Genomic DNA, 15,174 nt, shown 5'->3' on the forward strand with positions numbered 1-15,174 from the left:
AATCTTATTGAAACATTATTATCAATATTATTATGATGATAATGTTGAACAATTCTTGTTTGGAAATTCGACTTTGCCTTTAATCCACCACAAGAGGAAAACTTTTTAGATTAGAAGCAAACGTTGTGGATTAGATGCAACTCTTCCAGATGTCGCAGTAGTTGAGAATTTATCTCCTGAAACAATCAGTGAGGAAGTCTTTCATTAAACATCGGCTGTTTCTCAGTCCAGGGTCTGCACATTTCCAAGTGTGGATCCGTCGGCTGCATGTGTCATCGTGGCGCACCAAGTGCTGTCTCAATTCAAAGGCTCCTTCGAATCCACCCTTCAAATGCGCACTTCGCTTGGCTCCAGATCAGCTTAAAACCAAGGCTACCAGAGATGCATCCTAAGCACCCTCTCCTATCCCAGAATCCATTGTGTTCCTGATAGAACAGAATGAGCAGCAGAGCACCGCTGTAGGTACCACACCAGCCAGAGCGTTTATTTATTTATTTCTATGTAATCATTTATTTATTTCTATTTCCCCTTTCATTAAAGAAAAGGCTGAATTTATTCCAGTCACTCAGATAACTGGAGACTGGAATAATGAACAGTAATTAAACATGTTAAATTATAATCCAGTCATATAAGACACTATCATTTAATGAGAAAAAAAACAAATTAGAGCATTTTTCTGATGAACAGTGGGACAAAATACCTGTCAATTCAATTCAATTCAATTCAATTCAATTCAACTTTATTTATATAGCGTCAAATCATGGCAATGCCATCTCAAGACGCTTTACAGACAGAGGGGAAAACATAATGAAGGCCAATTCATAACAGCCTATATAAGGAAACCAACAGATTGAGTTGAGTCCAACTCAATCTCCCATCCTGAGCAAGCACACTGGGAAGGAAAAAACTCCCTTTTAACAGGAAGGAAACCTCCGGCAGAATCCGGCTCAGGACAGGCAGCCATCTGCCTCTGCTGTGTGGGGGGAAGAGGACAGAAAGACAACAGACAACAGGTGCAGAAGTCTGACAGGGAGGAACAAAAAACACCTGACTAGTGAAAACAAAGGATTTATATATATATATATATATATATATATATATATATATATATATATATATACATATGAGGACGACTGTATATGTGTCTAACGAGGATTATTTTGCACTGAAGTTAACGTCAGCTTGACAGGATGAGCCGTCAGCCAGAGGAGAGCTCGTCTAAACCGCCTCATGTTGCTCATTTACACACAAAGGAAAATGACAATAAATCACAGTTTAATTACTGGCACCATTTTCTGCCATTTAAAAACTATTTTTGTGTCTTTTTGTGGAAGAATGGGATCAGTAACTAGATAAAGTTGTCCTATGTAGTTGCTAGGCAACGGAGGACTGGAACACTATGGGTAATTCTCGTCCACTAGAGAGGCCTTCTCATTTTCCTGGCAGGAAGCCACTTCGGTGTGCAGACCATGAAGAACACTTTGTTGTCTACACAGTCTGCGCACTTGGAGGTGTGCAGACCCTGAATTGAGAAACACCGGATGTCTGGGACCGGCTAGCGGGACACTTCTGGCTGCATCTGCCACATGATGGCAGGTAAATGAAGGAACGTGGTTGACGGGTTTCAGAGCTGAATCTCCTTTTCTGTCTTCTCCAATATCAGAATTCTGGTTTGAAGAAACGCTCGGCTGCGGATCGGTGACGACTGGAGAATGGGGATGATTACCAGTAAGGGTCCGTTGGGATAAAACACCAGAACGTGGAAACGGAGGCGTCCCACATGTGTCCTACATGACAAAACCAACATTGTCCAACCCGTGTCAGAAACATGAATGGAGTAAAAGTTAATTACAAAACACAACGCAGCAGCAGTACAAAGATCTCAGCTTCCTGCTAGTTTGATTCATAAGAAATTGCATACTCCCAAACGTTCCTCGTATAGGCTGACCCCGCCTGCAGGACGGCGTGGTAGCTGCACTGCGGACACCGCGTCCCACCAGCTTCAGGACGAGGGAAGTCCAGGATGGAAGATTGTCTCCTACGATGTCCAGAGGGGGGATGGGATCTGCACCGCCAAGCTTCCGCCGGGATGTTTAAATGAATTCATCTGGAGATTTCCAACAACGTCCAAACGTGAAGAGGGACGTTGCAGCCGGGCTGCAGGTGGATTTACCTGCGTCGCCATGTTCCTCATGAATACCAGATGATTCCAGTCAAATGCGTCCATTTCCAGCAGAACGTCACGCGACGCTGCGGCACGTCCGAAACACCTGGAGCCGGGTTACACCTGGAGCCGGGTTACACCTGGAGCCGGGCTGCACCTGGAGCCGGGCGGCACCTGGAGCCGGGTTACACCTGGAGCCGGGCTGCACCTGGAGCCGGGTTACACCTGGAGCCGGGCGGCACCTGGAGCCGGGCTGCACCTGGAGCCGGGTTACACCTGGAGCCGGGTTACACCTGGAGCCGGGCTGCACCTGGAGCCGGGCGGCACCTGGAGCCGGGTTACACCTGGAGCCGGGTTACACCTGGAGCCGGGCGGCACCTGGAGCCGGGTTACACCTGGAGCCGGGCTGCACCTGGAGCCGGGTTACACCTGGAGCCGGGCTGCACCTGGAGCCGGGTTACACCTGGAGCCGGGCGGCACCTGGAGCCGGGCGGCACCTGGAGCCGGGCTGCACCTGGAGCCGGGTTACACCTGGAGCCGGGCGGCACCTGGAGCCGGGTTACACCTGGAGCCGGGCTGCACCTGGAGCCGGGCGGCACCTGGAGCCGGGTTACACCTGGAGCCGGGTTACACCTGGAGCCGGGCTGCACCTGGAGCCGGGTTACACCTGGAGCCGGGCGGCACCTGGAGCCGGGTTACACCTGGAGCCGGGTTACACCTGGAGCCGGGCGGCACCTGGAGCCGGGTTACACCTGGAGCCGGGCTGCACCTGGAGCCGGGCGGCACCTGGAGCCGGGTTACACCTGGAGCCGGGCGGCACCTGGAGCCGGGCTGCACCTGGAGCGTAACCTGGAGCCGGGTTACACCTGGAGCCCAGCTGCACCTGGAGCCGGGCGGCACCTGGAGCCGGGCGGCACCTGGAGCCGGGCTGCACCTGGAGCCGGGTTACACCTGGAGCCGGGCGGCACCTGGAGCCGGGTTACACCTGGAGCCGGGCGGCACCTGGAGCCGGGTTACACCTGGAGCCGGGTTACACCTGGAGCCGGGTTGCACCTGGAGCCGGGTTACACCTGGAGCCGGGTTACACCTGGAGCCGGGCGGCACCTGGAGCCGGGTTACACCTGGAGCCGGGTTACACCTGGAGCCGGGCGGCACCTGGAGCCGGGTTACACCTGGAGCCGGGTTGCACCTGGAGCCGGGCTGCACCTGGAGCCGGGTTACACCTGGAGCCGGGTTACACCTGGAGCCGGGCGGCACCTGGAGCCGGGTTACACCTGGAGCCGGGCGGCACCTGGAGCCGGGTTACACCTGGAGCCGGGTTACACCTGGAGCCGGGCGGCACCTGGAGCCGGGTTACACCTGGAGCCGGGCGGCACCTGGAGCCGGGCTGCACCTGGAGCCAGGTTACACCTGGAGCCGGGCCGCACCTGGAGCCGGGTTGCACCTGGAGCCGGGTTACACCTGGAGCCCAGCTGCACCTGGAGCCGGGCGGCACCTGGAGCCGGGCGGCACCTGGAGCCGGGCGGCACCTGGAGCCGGGCGGCACCTGGAGCCACCTGGAGCCGGGCGGCACCTGGAGCCGGGTTACACCTGGAGCCGGGCGGCACCTGGAGCCGGGTTACACCTGGAGCCGGGCTACACCTGGAGCCGGGCGGCACCTGGAGCCGGGTTACACCTGGAGCCGGGTTACACCTGGAGCCGGGCGGCACCTGGAGCCGGGTTACACCTGGAGCCGGGTTACACCTGGAGCCGGGTTGCACCTGGAGCCGGGTTGCACCTGGAGCCGGGCTGCACCTGGAGCCGGGTTACACCTGGAGCCGGGTTACACCTGGAGCCGGGCTGCACCTGGAGCCGGGTTACACCTGGAGCCGGGCCGCACCTGGAGCCGGGCTGCACCTGGAGCCGGGTTGCACCTGGAGCCGGGCGGCACCTGGAGCCGGGCGGCACCTGGAGCCGGGCGGCACCTGGAGCCGGGCTGCACCTGGAGCCGGGCGGCACCTGGAGCCGGGCTGCACCTGGAGCCGGGTTGCACCTGGAGCCGGGTTACACCTGGAGCCGGGCTGCACCTGGAGCCGGGCGGCACCTGGAGCCGGGCGGCACCTGGAGCCGGGCTACACCTGGAGCCACCTGGAGCCGGGTTACACCTGGAGCCGGGTTACACCTGGAGCCACCTGGAGCCGGGTTACACCTGGAGCCGGGCCGCACCTGGAGCCGAGCGGCACCTGGAGCCGGGCGGCACCTGGAGCCGGGTTACACCTGGAGCCGGGCGGCACCTGGAGCCGGGCTACACCTGGAGCCACCTGGAGCCGGGTTACACCTGGAGCCGGGTTACACCTGGAGCCACCTGGAGCCGGGTTACACCTGGAGCCGGGCCGCACCTGGAGCCGAGCGGCACCTGGAGCCGGGCGGCACCTGGAGCCGGGTTACACCTGGAGCCGGGCGGCACCTGGAGCCGGGCTACACCTGGAGCCACCTGGAGCCGGGTTACACCTGGAGCCGGGCGGCACCTGGAGCCGGGTTACACCTGGAGCCGGGCGGCACCTGGAGCCGGGTTACACCTGGAGCCGGGTTACACCTGGAGCCGGGCGGCACCTGGAGCCGGGCGGCACCTGGAGCCGGGCTACACCTGGAGCCACCTGGAGCCGGGTTACACCTGGAGCCGGGTTACACCTGGAGCCGGGCGGCACCTGGAGCCGGGTTACACCTGGAGCCGGGCGGCACCTGGAGCCGGGCTACACCTGGAGCCACCTGGAGCCGGGTTACACCTGGAGCCGGGCCGCACCTGGAGCCGAGCGGCACCTGGAGCCGGGTTACACCTGGAGCCGGGCGGCACCTGGAGCCGGGCTACACCTGGAGCCACCTGGAGCCGGGTTACACCTGGAGCCGGGCGGCACCTGGAGCCGGGTTACACCTGGAGCCGGGCGGCACCTGGAGCCGGGTTACACCTGGAGCCGGGTTACACCTGGAGCCGGGCGGCACCTGGAGCCGGGTTACACCTGGAGCCGGGTTACACCTGGAGCCGGGCGGCACCTGGAGCCGGGCGGCACCTGGAGCCGGGCGGTACCTGGAGCCACCTGGAGCCGGGCGGCACCTGGAGCCGGGCTACACCTGGAGCCACCTGGAGCCGGGTTACACCTGGAGCCGGGTTACACCTGGAGCCGGGTTACACCTGGAGCCGGGCGGCACCTGGAGCCGAGCGGCACCTGGAGCCGGGTTACACCTGGAGCCGGGCGGCACCTGGAGCCGGGCGGCACCTGGAGCCACCTGGAGCCGGGCGGCACCTGGAGCCGGGCTACACCTGGAGCCACCTGGAGCCCGGTTACACCTGGAGCCGGGCCGCACCTGGAGCCGAGCGGCACCTGGAGCCGGGTTACACCTGGAGCCGGGTTGCACCTGGAGCCGGGTTACACCTGGAGCCTGGCCGCACCTGGAGCCGGGCCGCACCTGGAGCCGGGTTGCACCTGGAGCCGGGCCGCACCTGGAGCCGGGCCGCACCTGGAGCCGGGTTGCACCTGGAGCCGGGCTGCACCTGGAGCGTAACCCGGAGCCGGGTTACACCTGGAGCCCAGCGGCACCTGGAGCCGGGTTACACCTGGAGCCGGGCGGTACCTGGAGCCGGGTTACACCTGGAGCCGGGCTGCACCTGGAGCCGGGCGGCACCTGGAGCCGGGCGGCACCTGGAGCCGGGCTGCACCTGGAGCCGGGTTACACCTGGAGCCGGGCGGCACCTGGAGCCGGGTTGCACCTGGAGCCGGGCTACACCTGGAGCCGGGTTACACCTGGAGCCGGGCGGCACCTGGAGCCGGGCTGCACCTGGAGCCGGGTTACACCTGGAGCCGGGCTACACCTGGAGCCGGGTTACACCTGGATGCCCTGGACCGCCTGCCGGATGTTCTCCAGCAGAGCCTTGTTCTCCAGGCTCTGGTCCTGCTGGGTGTACATGTCGGTCAGCGCACTCACATACGAGTCAAAGTTCTGCTCGTTCATCGGTTCCTGCGGAAGAAGGAGAAACACGGGTTAGACCAGCATCCAGACCAGCATCCAGACCAGCATCCAAATCAGCATCCAGACCAGGACCCAGACCAGCATCCAAATCAGCATCCAGACCAGGACCCAGACCAGCATCCAAATCAGCATCCAGACCAGCATCCAGACCAGGACCCAGACCAGCATCCAAATCAGCATCCAGACCAGCATCCAGACCAGGATCCAGACCAGGACCCAAATCAGGACCCAGACCAGGATCCAGACCTGGACCCAGACCAGGATCCAGACCAGGACACACATCAGCATCTAGTAAAGACCCAGACCAGGACCCAGACCAGGACCCAGACCAGGACCCAGACCAGGATCCAGAGCATGACGTAAACCAGGACCCACACAAGGATCCAGACCAGCATCCAGACCAGGATTCAGACCAGGACCCAAAGCAGGACCCAGACCAGGATGCAGACCAGGACCCAAAGGAGGACCCAGACCAGGTTCCAGACCAGGACCCAGACCAGGACCAGACCAGAACCCAGACCAGGATCCAGAGCAGGACGTGGACCAGGACCCAGACCAGGACCCAGACCAATACCCACACCAGGACCCACACCAGGATCCAGACAAGCATCCAGACCAGGACCCAGACCAGGATCCAGACCAGTACCCAGACCAGTACCCAGACCAGCATCCAGACCAGCACCTGAAGCAGGACCCAGACCAGGACCCAGACCAGCATCTAGTCAAGACCCAGACCAGGACCCAGATCAGGATCCAGACCAGGACCCAGACCAGGACCCAGACCAGCATCCACACCAGGACTCACACCAGGATCCAGACAAGCATCCAGACCAGGATCTAGAACAGGATCCAGACCAGGATCCAAAGCAGGATCCAGACCAGGCTCCAGACCAGCATCTCGTCAAGACCCAGACCAGGACCCAGACCAGTACCCAGACCAGGACCCACACTAGGATCCAGACAAGCATAAAGACCAGGACCCAGACCAGGATCCAGACCAGGACCCAGACCAGGACCCAGACCAGCATCAAGACCAGGACCCACACCAGGATCCAGACCAGGACCCAGACCACCATCCAGACCAGGACCCACACAAGGATCCAGACCAGGGCACACACCAGGATCCAGAGCAGGACGTAGACCAGGATCCAGACCAGGACACACACCAGCATCTAGTCAAGACCCAGACCAGGATCCAGACCAGTACCCAGACCAGGACCCACACCAGGATCCAGACAAGCATCCAGACCAGGACCCAGACCAGGATCCAGACCAGGACCCGGACCAGGACCCAGACCAGCATCCAGACCAGGACCCAGACCAGGATCCAGACCAGGACCCAGACCAGCATCTAGTCAAGACCCAGACCAGGACCCAGACCAGGACCCAGACCAGCAACTATTCAAGACCCAGACCAGGACCCAGACCAGGATTCAGAGCAGGACGTAGACCAGGACCCAGACCAGGACCCAGACCAGGATCCAGACCAGGAAAAACACCAGGACCCAGACCAGGACCCAAACCAGCATCCAGACCAGGACCCAGACCAGCATCGAGTTAAGATCCAGACCAGGAACCAGACCAGGACCCAAAGCAGGACCCAGACCAGCATCCAGACCAGGACGCAGACCAGGACCCAGACCAGGACCCAGACCTGGACGTAGACCAGGAACCAGACCAGGAAACAGACCAGGATCCAGAGAGGGACGTAGACCAGTACCCAGACCAGGATCCAGACCAGGACCCAGACCAGCCTCCAGACCAGGACCAAGACCAGCATCCAGACCAGGACCAAGACCAGCATCGAGTTAAGATCCAGACCAGGAACCAGACCAGGACCCAAAGCAGGACCCAGACCAGCATCCAGACCAGGACCCGGACCAGCATCGAGTCAAGACCCAGACCAGGATCCAGACCAGGACCCAAAGCAGAACCCAGACCAGGATGCAGACCAGGACCCAGACCAGGATCCAGACCAGTACACACACCAGCATCTAGTCAAGACCCAAACCAGGACCCAGACCAGGAACCAAACCAGGATCCAGACCAGGACCCAGACCAGGATCCAGACAAGCATCCAGACCAGGACCCAGACCAGGACCCAGACCAGCATCCAGACCAGGACCCAGACCAGGATCCAGACCAGGACCCAAAGCAAGACCCAGACCAGGATCCAGACCAGGACCCACACCAGGATCCAGACCAGGACACACACTTGCATCTAGTCCAGACCCGAACCAGGACCCAGACCAGTAACCAGACCAGGACCCACACCAGGACCCAGACCAGTACCCAGACCAGGACCCACACCAGGACCCAGACCAGGACCCAGACCAGGATCCAGAGCAGGACGTAGACCAGTACCCAAACCAGAACCCAGACCAGGACCCACACCAGGACCCAGACCAGCATCTAGTCAAGACCCAGACCAGCATCCAGACCAGGACCCAGACCAGCATCCAGACCAGGACCCAGACCAGTACCCAGACGAGGACCCAAACCAGGATCCAGACCAGGACCCAGACCAGGACCCAGACCAGGACCCAGACAAGTACCCAGACCAGGACCCACACCAGGACCCAGACCAGGACCCAGACCAGGACCCAGACCAGCATCCAGACCAGCATCCAGACCAGGACCCAGACCAGCATGGAGTCAAGACCCAGACCAGGACCCAGACCAGGATCCAGATCAGGACCCAAAGCAGGACCCAGACCAGGTTCCAGACCAGGACCCAGACCAGGATCCAGACCAGGACCCAAAGCAGGACCCAGACCAGGTTCCAGACCAGGACCCAGACCAGGATCCAGAGCAGGACGTAGACCAGAACCCAGACCAGGACCCAGACCAGGACCCAGACCAGCATCCTGACCAGTACCCAGACCAGGACCCACACCAAGACCCAGACCAGGACCCAGACCAATACCCAGACACGGACCCACACCAGGATCCAGACCAGGACCAAGACCAGGACCCAGACCAGCATCCAGACCAGGACCCAGATCAGGATCCAGACAAGCATCTAGACCAGGACCCAGACCAGGATCCAGACCAGGACCCAGACCAGGACCCAGACCAGGACCCACAGCAGGTCCCAGACCAGGACCCAGAGCAGTACCTAGACCAGGACCCAGACCAGTACCCAGACCAGGACCCACAGCAGGACCCAGACCAGTACCCAGACCAGGACCCAGACCAGGATCCAGAACAGGAAAAACACCAGGACCCAGACCAGGACCCAAACCAGCATCCAGACCAGGACCCAGACCAGCATCGAGTCAAGACCCAGACCAGGACCCAGACCAGGATACAGACAAGGACCCAAAGCAGGACCCAGACCAGAATCCAGACCAGGACCTAGAACAGGACCCAGACCAGGACCCAGACCAATACCCAGACCAGGACCCAGACCAGGAAACAGACCAGGACCCAGACCAGGATCCAGACCAGCATCAAGACCAGGATCCAGACCAGGACCCAGACCAGCATCCAGACCAACATCTAGTCAAGACCCAGACCAGGACCCAGACCAGGACCCAGAACAGGATCCAGACCTGGACCCAGACCAGGATCCAGACAAGCATCCAGACCAGGACCCAGACCAGCATCCAGACCAGGATCCAGACCAGGACCCACACCAAGACCCAGACTGGGACCCAGACCAGCATCTAGTCAAGACTCAGACCAGGACCCAGACCAGGACCCAGACAAAGACGTAGACCAGGACCCAGACCAGGATCCAGACCAGGACGTAGACCAGGATCCAGACCAGTAACCAGACCAGGATCTAGACCAGGACACACACCAGCATCTAGTCAAGACCCAGACCAGGACCCAGACCAGGACCCAGACCAGGATCCAGACCAGGACCCAGACCAGGATCCAGACCAGGACACACACCAGCATCTAGTCAAGACCCAGACCAGGACCCAGACCAGGATTCAGAGCAGGACGTAGACCAGGACCCAGACCAGCATCCAGACCAGGACCAAGAGCAGCATCGAGTTAAGATCCAGACCAGGAACCAGACCAGCATCGAGTCAAGACCCAGACCAGGATCCAGACCAGGACCCAAAGCAGGACCCAGACCAGGATGCAGACCAGGACCCAGACCAGGATCCAGACCAGTACACACACCAGCATCTAGTCAAGACCCAGACCGGGAACCAGACCAGGAACCAGACCAGGACCCAGACCAGGGTCCAAACCAGGACCCAGACCAGGATCCAAACCAGGACCCAGACCAGGGTCCAAACCAGGACCCAAACCAGGATCCAGACCAGGACCCAGACCAGGATCCAGACAAGCATCCAGACCAGGACCCAGACCAGCATCCAGACCAGGAACCAGACCAGGAACCAGACCAGGACCCAGACGAAGACCCAGACCAGGACCCACACCAGGATCCAGACAAGCATCCAGACCAGGACCCAGACCAGCATCCAGACCAGGACCCAGACCAGGATCCAGACCAGGACCCAAAGCAAGACCCAGACCAGGATCCAGACCAGGACCCACACCAGGATCCAGACCAGGACACACACTTGCATCTAGTCCAGACCCAAACCAGGACCCAGACCAGTACCCAGACCAGGACCCACACCAGGACCCAGACCGGGATCCAGATCAGGATCCAGAGCAGGACGTAGACCAGTACCCAAACCAGAACCCAGACCAGGACCCACACCAGGATCCAGACCAGGACACACACTTGCATCTAGTCCAGACCCAAACCAGGACCCAGACCAGTACCCAGACCAGGACCCACACCAGGATCCAGACCGGGAAACACACCAGCATCTAGTCCAGACCCAAACCAGGACCCAGACCAGTACCCAAACCAGGACCTACACCAGGACCCAGACCAGTACCCAGACCAGGACCCAGACCGGGAAACACACCAGCATCTAGTCCAGACCCAAACCAGAACCCAGACCAGGACCCACACCAGGATCCAGACCAGGACCCAGACCAGCATCGAGTCAAGACCCAGACCAGGACCCAGACCAGGATCCAGATCAGGACCCAAAGCACTACCCAGACCAGGTTCAAGACCAGGACCCAGACCAGGATCCAGAGCAGGACGTAGACCAGGACCCAGACCAGGACCCAGACCAGCATCCTGACCAGTACCCAGACCAGCATCTAGTCAAGACCCAGACCAGGACCCAGACCAGGATTCAGAGCAGGACGTAGACCAGGACCCAGACCAGGTTCCAGACCATGATCGAGAGCAGGACGTAGACCAGGACCCAGACCAGGACCCAGACCAGGACCCAGACCAGCATCCTGACCAGTACCCAGACCAGGACACACACCAGGACCCAGACCAGGATCCAGACCAGGAAACACACCAGAATCTAGTCAAGACCCAGACCAGGACCCAGACCAGGACCCAGGCCAGGATCCAGAGCAGGACCCAGACCAATACCCAGACCAATACCCAGACCAGCATCGAGTCAAGACCCAGACCAGGACCCTGAGCAGGATCCAGAACGGGACCCAGGCCAGGATCCAGAGCAGGACCCAGACCAATACCCAGACCAATACCCAGACCAGCATCGAGTCAAGACCCAGACCAGGACCCTGAGCAGGATCCAGAACGGGACCCAGACCAGGATCCAGACCAGGACCCAGACCAGGACCCAGACAAGCATCCAGACCAGGACCCAGACCAGGATCCAGACCAGGACCCAGACCAGGACCCAGACCAGGACCCAGACCAGGATCCAGACAAGCATCCAGACCAGGACCCAGACCAGGTTGTAGACCAGGACCCAGACCAGGACCCTGGCCGGGATCCAGCGCAGGACCCAGAGCAGGACCCACACCAGAATCCAGACAAGCATCCAGACCAGGACCCAGACCAGGATCCAGACCAGGACCCAGACCAGGACCCAGACCAGCATCCAGACCAGGACCCAGATCAGGACCCAGACCAGTACCCAGACCAGGACCCACACCAGGACCCAGACCAGTACCCAGACCAGGATCCAGACCAGGATCCAGACCAGGACCCAAACCAGCATCCAGACCAGGACCCACACCAGGACCCAGACCAGTACCCAGACCAGGACCCAGACCAGGATCCAGACCAGGACCCAAACCAGCATCCAGACCAGGACCCACACCAGCATCGAGTCAAGACCCAGACCAGGACCCAGACCAGGATCCAGACCAGGACCCAAAGCAGGACCCCGACCAGGATCCAGACCAGGACCCAGACCAGGACCCAGACCAGGATCCAGAGAGGGACGTAGACCAGGACCCAGACCAGCATCCAGACCAGGACCAAGAGCAGCATCGAGTTAAGATCCATACCAGGAACCAGACCAGCATCCAGACCAGGACCCGGACCAGCATCGAGTCAAGACCCAGACCAGGATCCAGACCAGGACCCAAAGCAGGACCCAGACCAGGATGCAGACCAGGACCCAGACCAGTACACACACCAGCATCTAGTCAAGACCCAGACCAGGACCCAGACCAGGAACCAGACCAGGACCCAGACCAGGGTCCAAACCAGGACCCAGACCAGGATCCAAACCAGGACCCAGACCAGGGTCCAAACCAGGACCCAGACCAGGATCCACACCAGGACCCACACCAGGATCCAGACAAGCATCCAGACCAGGACCCAGACCAGCATCCAGACAAGCATCCAGACCAGGACCCAGACCAGCATCCAGACCAGGACCCAGACCAGGATCCAGACCAGGACCCAAAGCAAGACCCAGACCAGGATCCAGACCAGGACCCACACCAGGATCCAGACCAGGACACACACTTGCATCCAGACCAGGACCCAGACCAGGACCCAGACAAGCATCCAGACCAGGACCCACACCAGGATCCAGACCAGGACCCAGACCAGGACCCAGACCAGGACCCAGACCAGGATCCAGACAAGCATCCAGACCAGGACCCAGACCAGGTTGTAGACCAGGACCCAGACCAGGACCCTGGCCGGGATCCAGCGCAGGACCCAGAGCAGGACCCACACCAGAATCCAGACAAGCATCCAGACCAGGACCCAGACCAGGATCCAGACCAGGACCCAGACCAGGACCCAGACCAGCATCCAGACCAGGACCCAGATCAGGACCCAGACCAGTACCCAGACCAGGACCCACACCAGGACCCAGACCAGTACCCAGACCAGGATCCAGACCAGGATCCAGACCAGGACCCAAACCAGCATCCAGACCAGGACCCACACCAGGACCCAGACCAGTACCCAGACCAGGACCCAGACCAGGATCCAGACCAGGACCCAAACCAGCATCCAGACCAGGACCCACACCAGCATCGAGTCAAGACCCAGACCAGGACCCAGACCAGGATCCAGACCAGGACCCAAAGCAGGACCCCGACCAGGATCCAGACCAGGACCCAGACCAGGACCCAGACCAGGATCCAGAGAGGGACGTAGACCAGGACCCAGACCAGCATCCAGACCAGGACCAAGAGCAGCATCGAGTTAAGATCCATACCAGGAACCAGACCAGCATCCAGACCAGGACCCGGACCAGCATCGAGTCAAGACCCAGACCAGGATCCAGACCAGGACCCAAAGCAGGACCCAGACCAGGATGCAGACCAGGACCCAGACCAGTACACACACCAGCATCTAGTCAAGACCCAGACCAGGACCCAGACCAGGAACCAGACCAGGACCCAGACCAGGGTCCAAACCAGGACCCAGACCAGGATCCAAACCAGGACCCAGACCAGGGTCCAAACCAGGACCCAGACCAGGATCCACACCAGGACCCACACCAGGATCCAGACAAGCATCCAGACCAGGACCCAGACCAGCATCCAGACAAGCATCCAGACCAGGACCCAGACCAGCATCCAGACCAGGACCCAGACCAGGATCCAGACCAGGACCCAAAGCAAGACCCAGACCAGGATCCAGACCAGGACCCACACCAGGATCCAGACCAGGACACACACTTGCATCTAGTCCAGACCCAAACCAGGACCCAGACCAGTACCCAGACCAGGACCCACACCAGGACCCAGACCGGGATCCAGATCAGGATCCAGAGCAGGACGTAGACCAGTACCCAAAACAGAACCCAGACCAGGACCCACACCAGGATCCAGACCAGGACACACACTTGCATCTAGTCCAGACCCAAACCAGGACCCAGACCAGTACCCAGACCAGGACCCACACCAGGACCAAGACCAGTACCCAGACCAGGACCCACACCAGGACCCAGACCGGGAAACACACCAGCATCTAGTCCAGACCCAAACCAGGACCCAGACCAGTACCCAGACCAGGACCCAAAGCAGGACCCACACCAGGATCCAGACCAGGACCCACACTTGCATCTAGTCCAGACCCAAACCAGGACCCAGACCAGTACCCAGACCAGGACCCACACCAGGACCAAGACCAGTACCCAGACCAGGACCCACACCAGGATCCAGACCGGGAAACACACCAGCATCTAGTCCAGACCCAAACCAGGACCCAGACCAGTACCCAGACCAGGACCTACACCAGGACCCAGACCAGTACCCAGACCAGGACCCAGACCGGGAAACACACCAGCATCTAGTCCAGACCCAAACCAGAACCCAGACCAGGACCCACACCAGGATCCAGACCAGGACCCAGACCAGCATCGAGTCAAGACCCAGACCAGGACCCAGACCAGGATCCAGATCAGGACCCAAAGCACTACCCAGACCAGGTTCAAGACCAGGACCCAGACCAGGATCCAGAGCAGGACGTAGACCAGGACCCAGACCAGGACCCAGACCAGCATCCTGACCAGTACCCAGACCAGCATCGAGTCAAGACCCAGACCAGGACCCAGACCAGGATCCAGACCAGGACCCAAAGCAGGACCCAGACCAGGTTCCAGACCATGATCGAGAGCAGGACGTAGACCAGGACCCAGACCAGGACCCAGACCAGGACCCAGACCAGCATCCTGACCAGTACCCAGACCAGGACACACACCAGGACCGAGACCAGGATCCAG

The 15,174-nt window shown here is 60.5% G+C and overlaps 1 protein-coding gene across 1 annotated transcript in view; it reads right to left on the minus strand.

The window, feature by feature from the left end:
* Positions 1-6,022: 6,022 nt before the first annotated feature.
* Positions 6,023-15,174, minus strand: part of myt1la (myelin transcription factor 1-like, a) — a gene marked incomplete at both ends in the record, with an annotated part of 660,446 nt that continues 651,294 nt past the window's right edge. Inside the window, one exon of the mRNA XM_079255058.1 lies at positions 6,023-6,157. Within this exon, the coding sequence (XP_079111184.1) occupies positions 6,023-6,157 (135 nt within the window). The remainder of the gene's footprint in view (positions 6,158-15,174) is intronic.

This window comes from Telmatherina bonti (assembly GCF_933228915.1).
Source record: "Telmatherina bonti genome assembly, chromosome: 16".
NCBI classification, from domain to species: Eukaryota; Metazoa; Chordata; class Actinopteri; order Atheriniformes; family Telmatherinidae; genus Telmatherina; species Telmatherina bonti.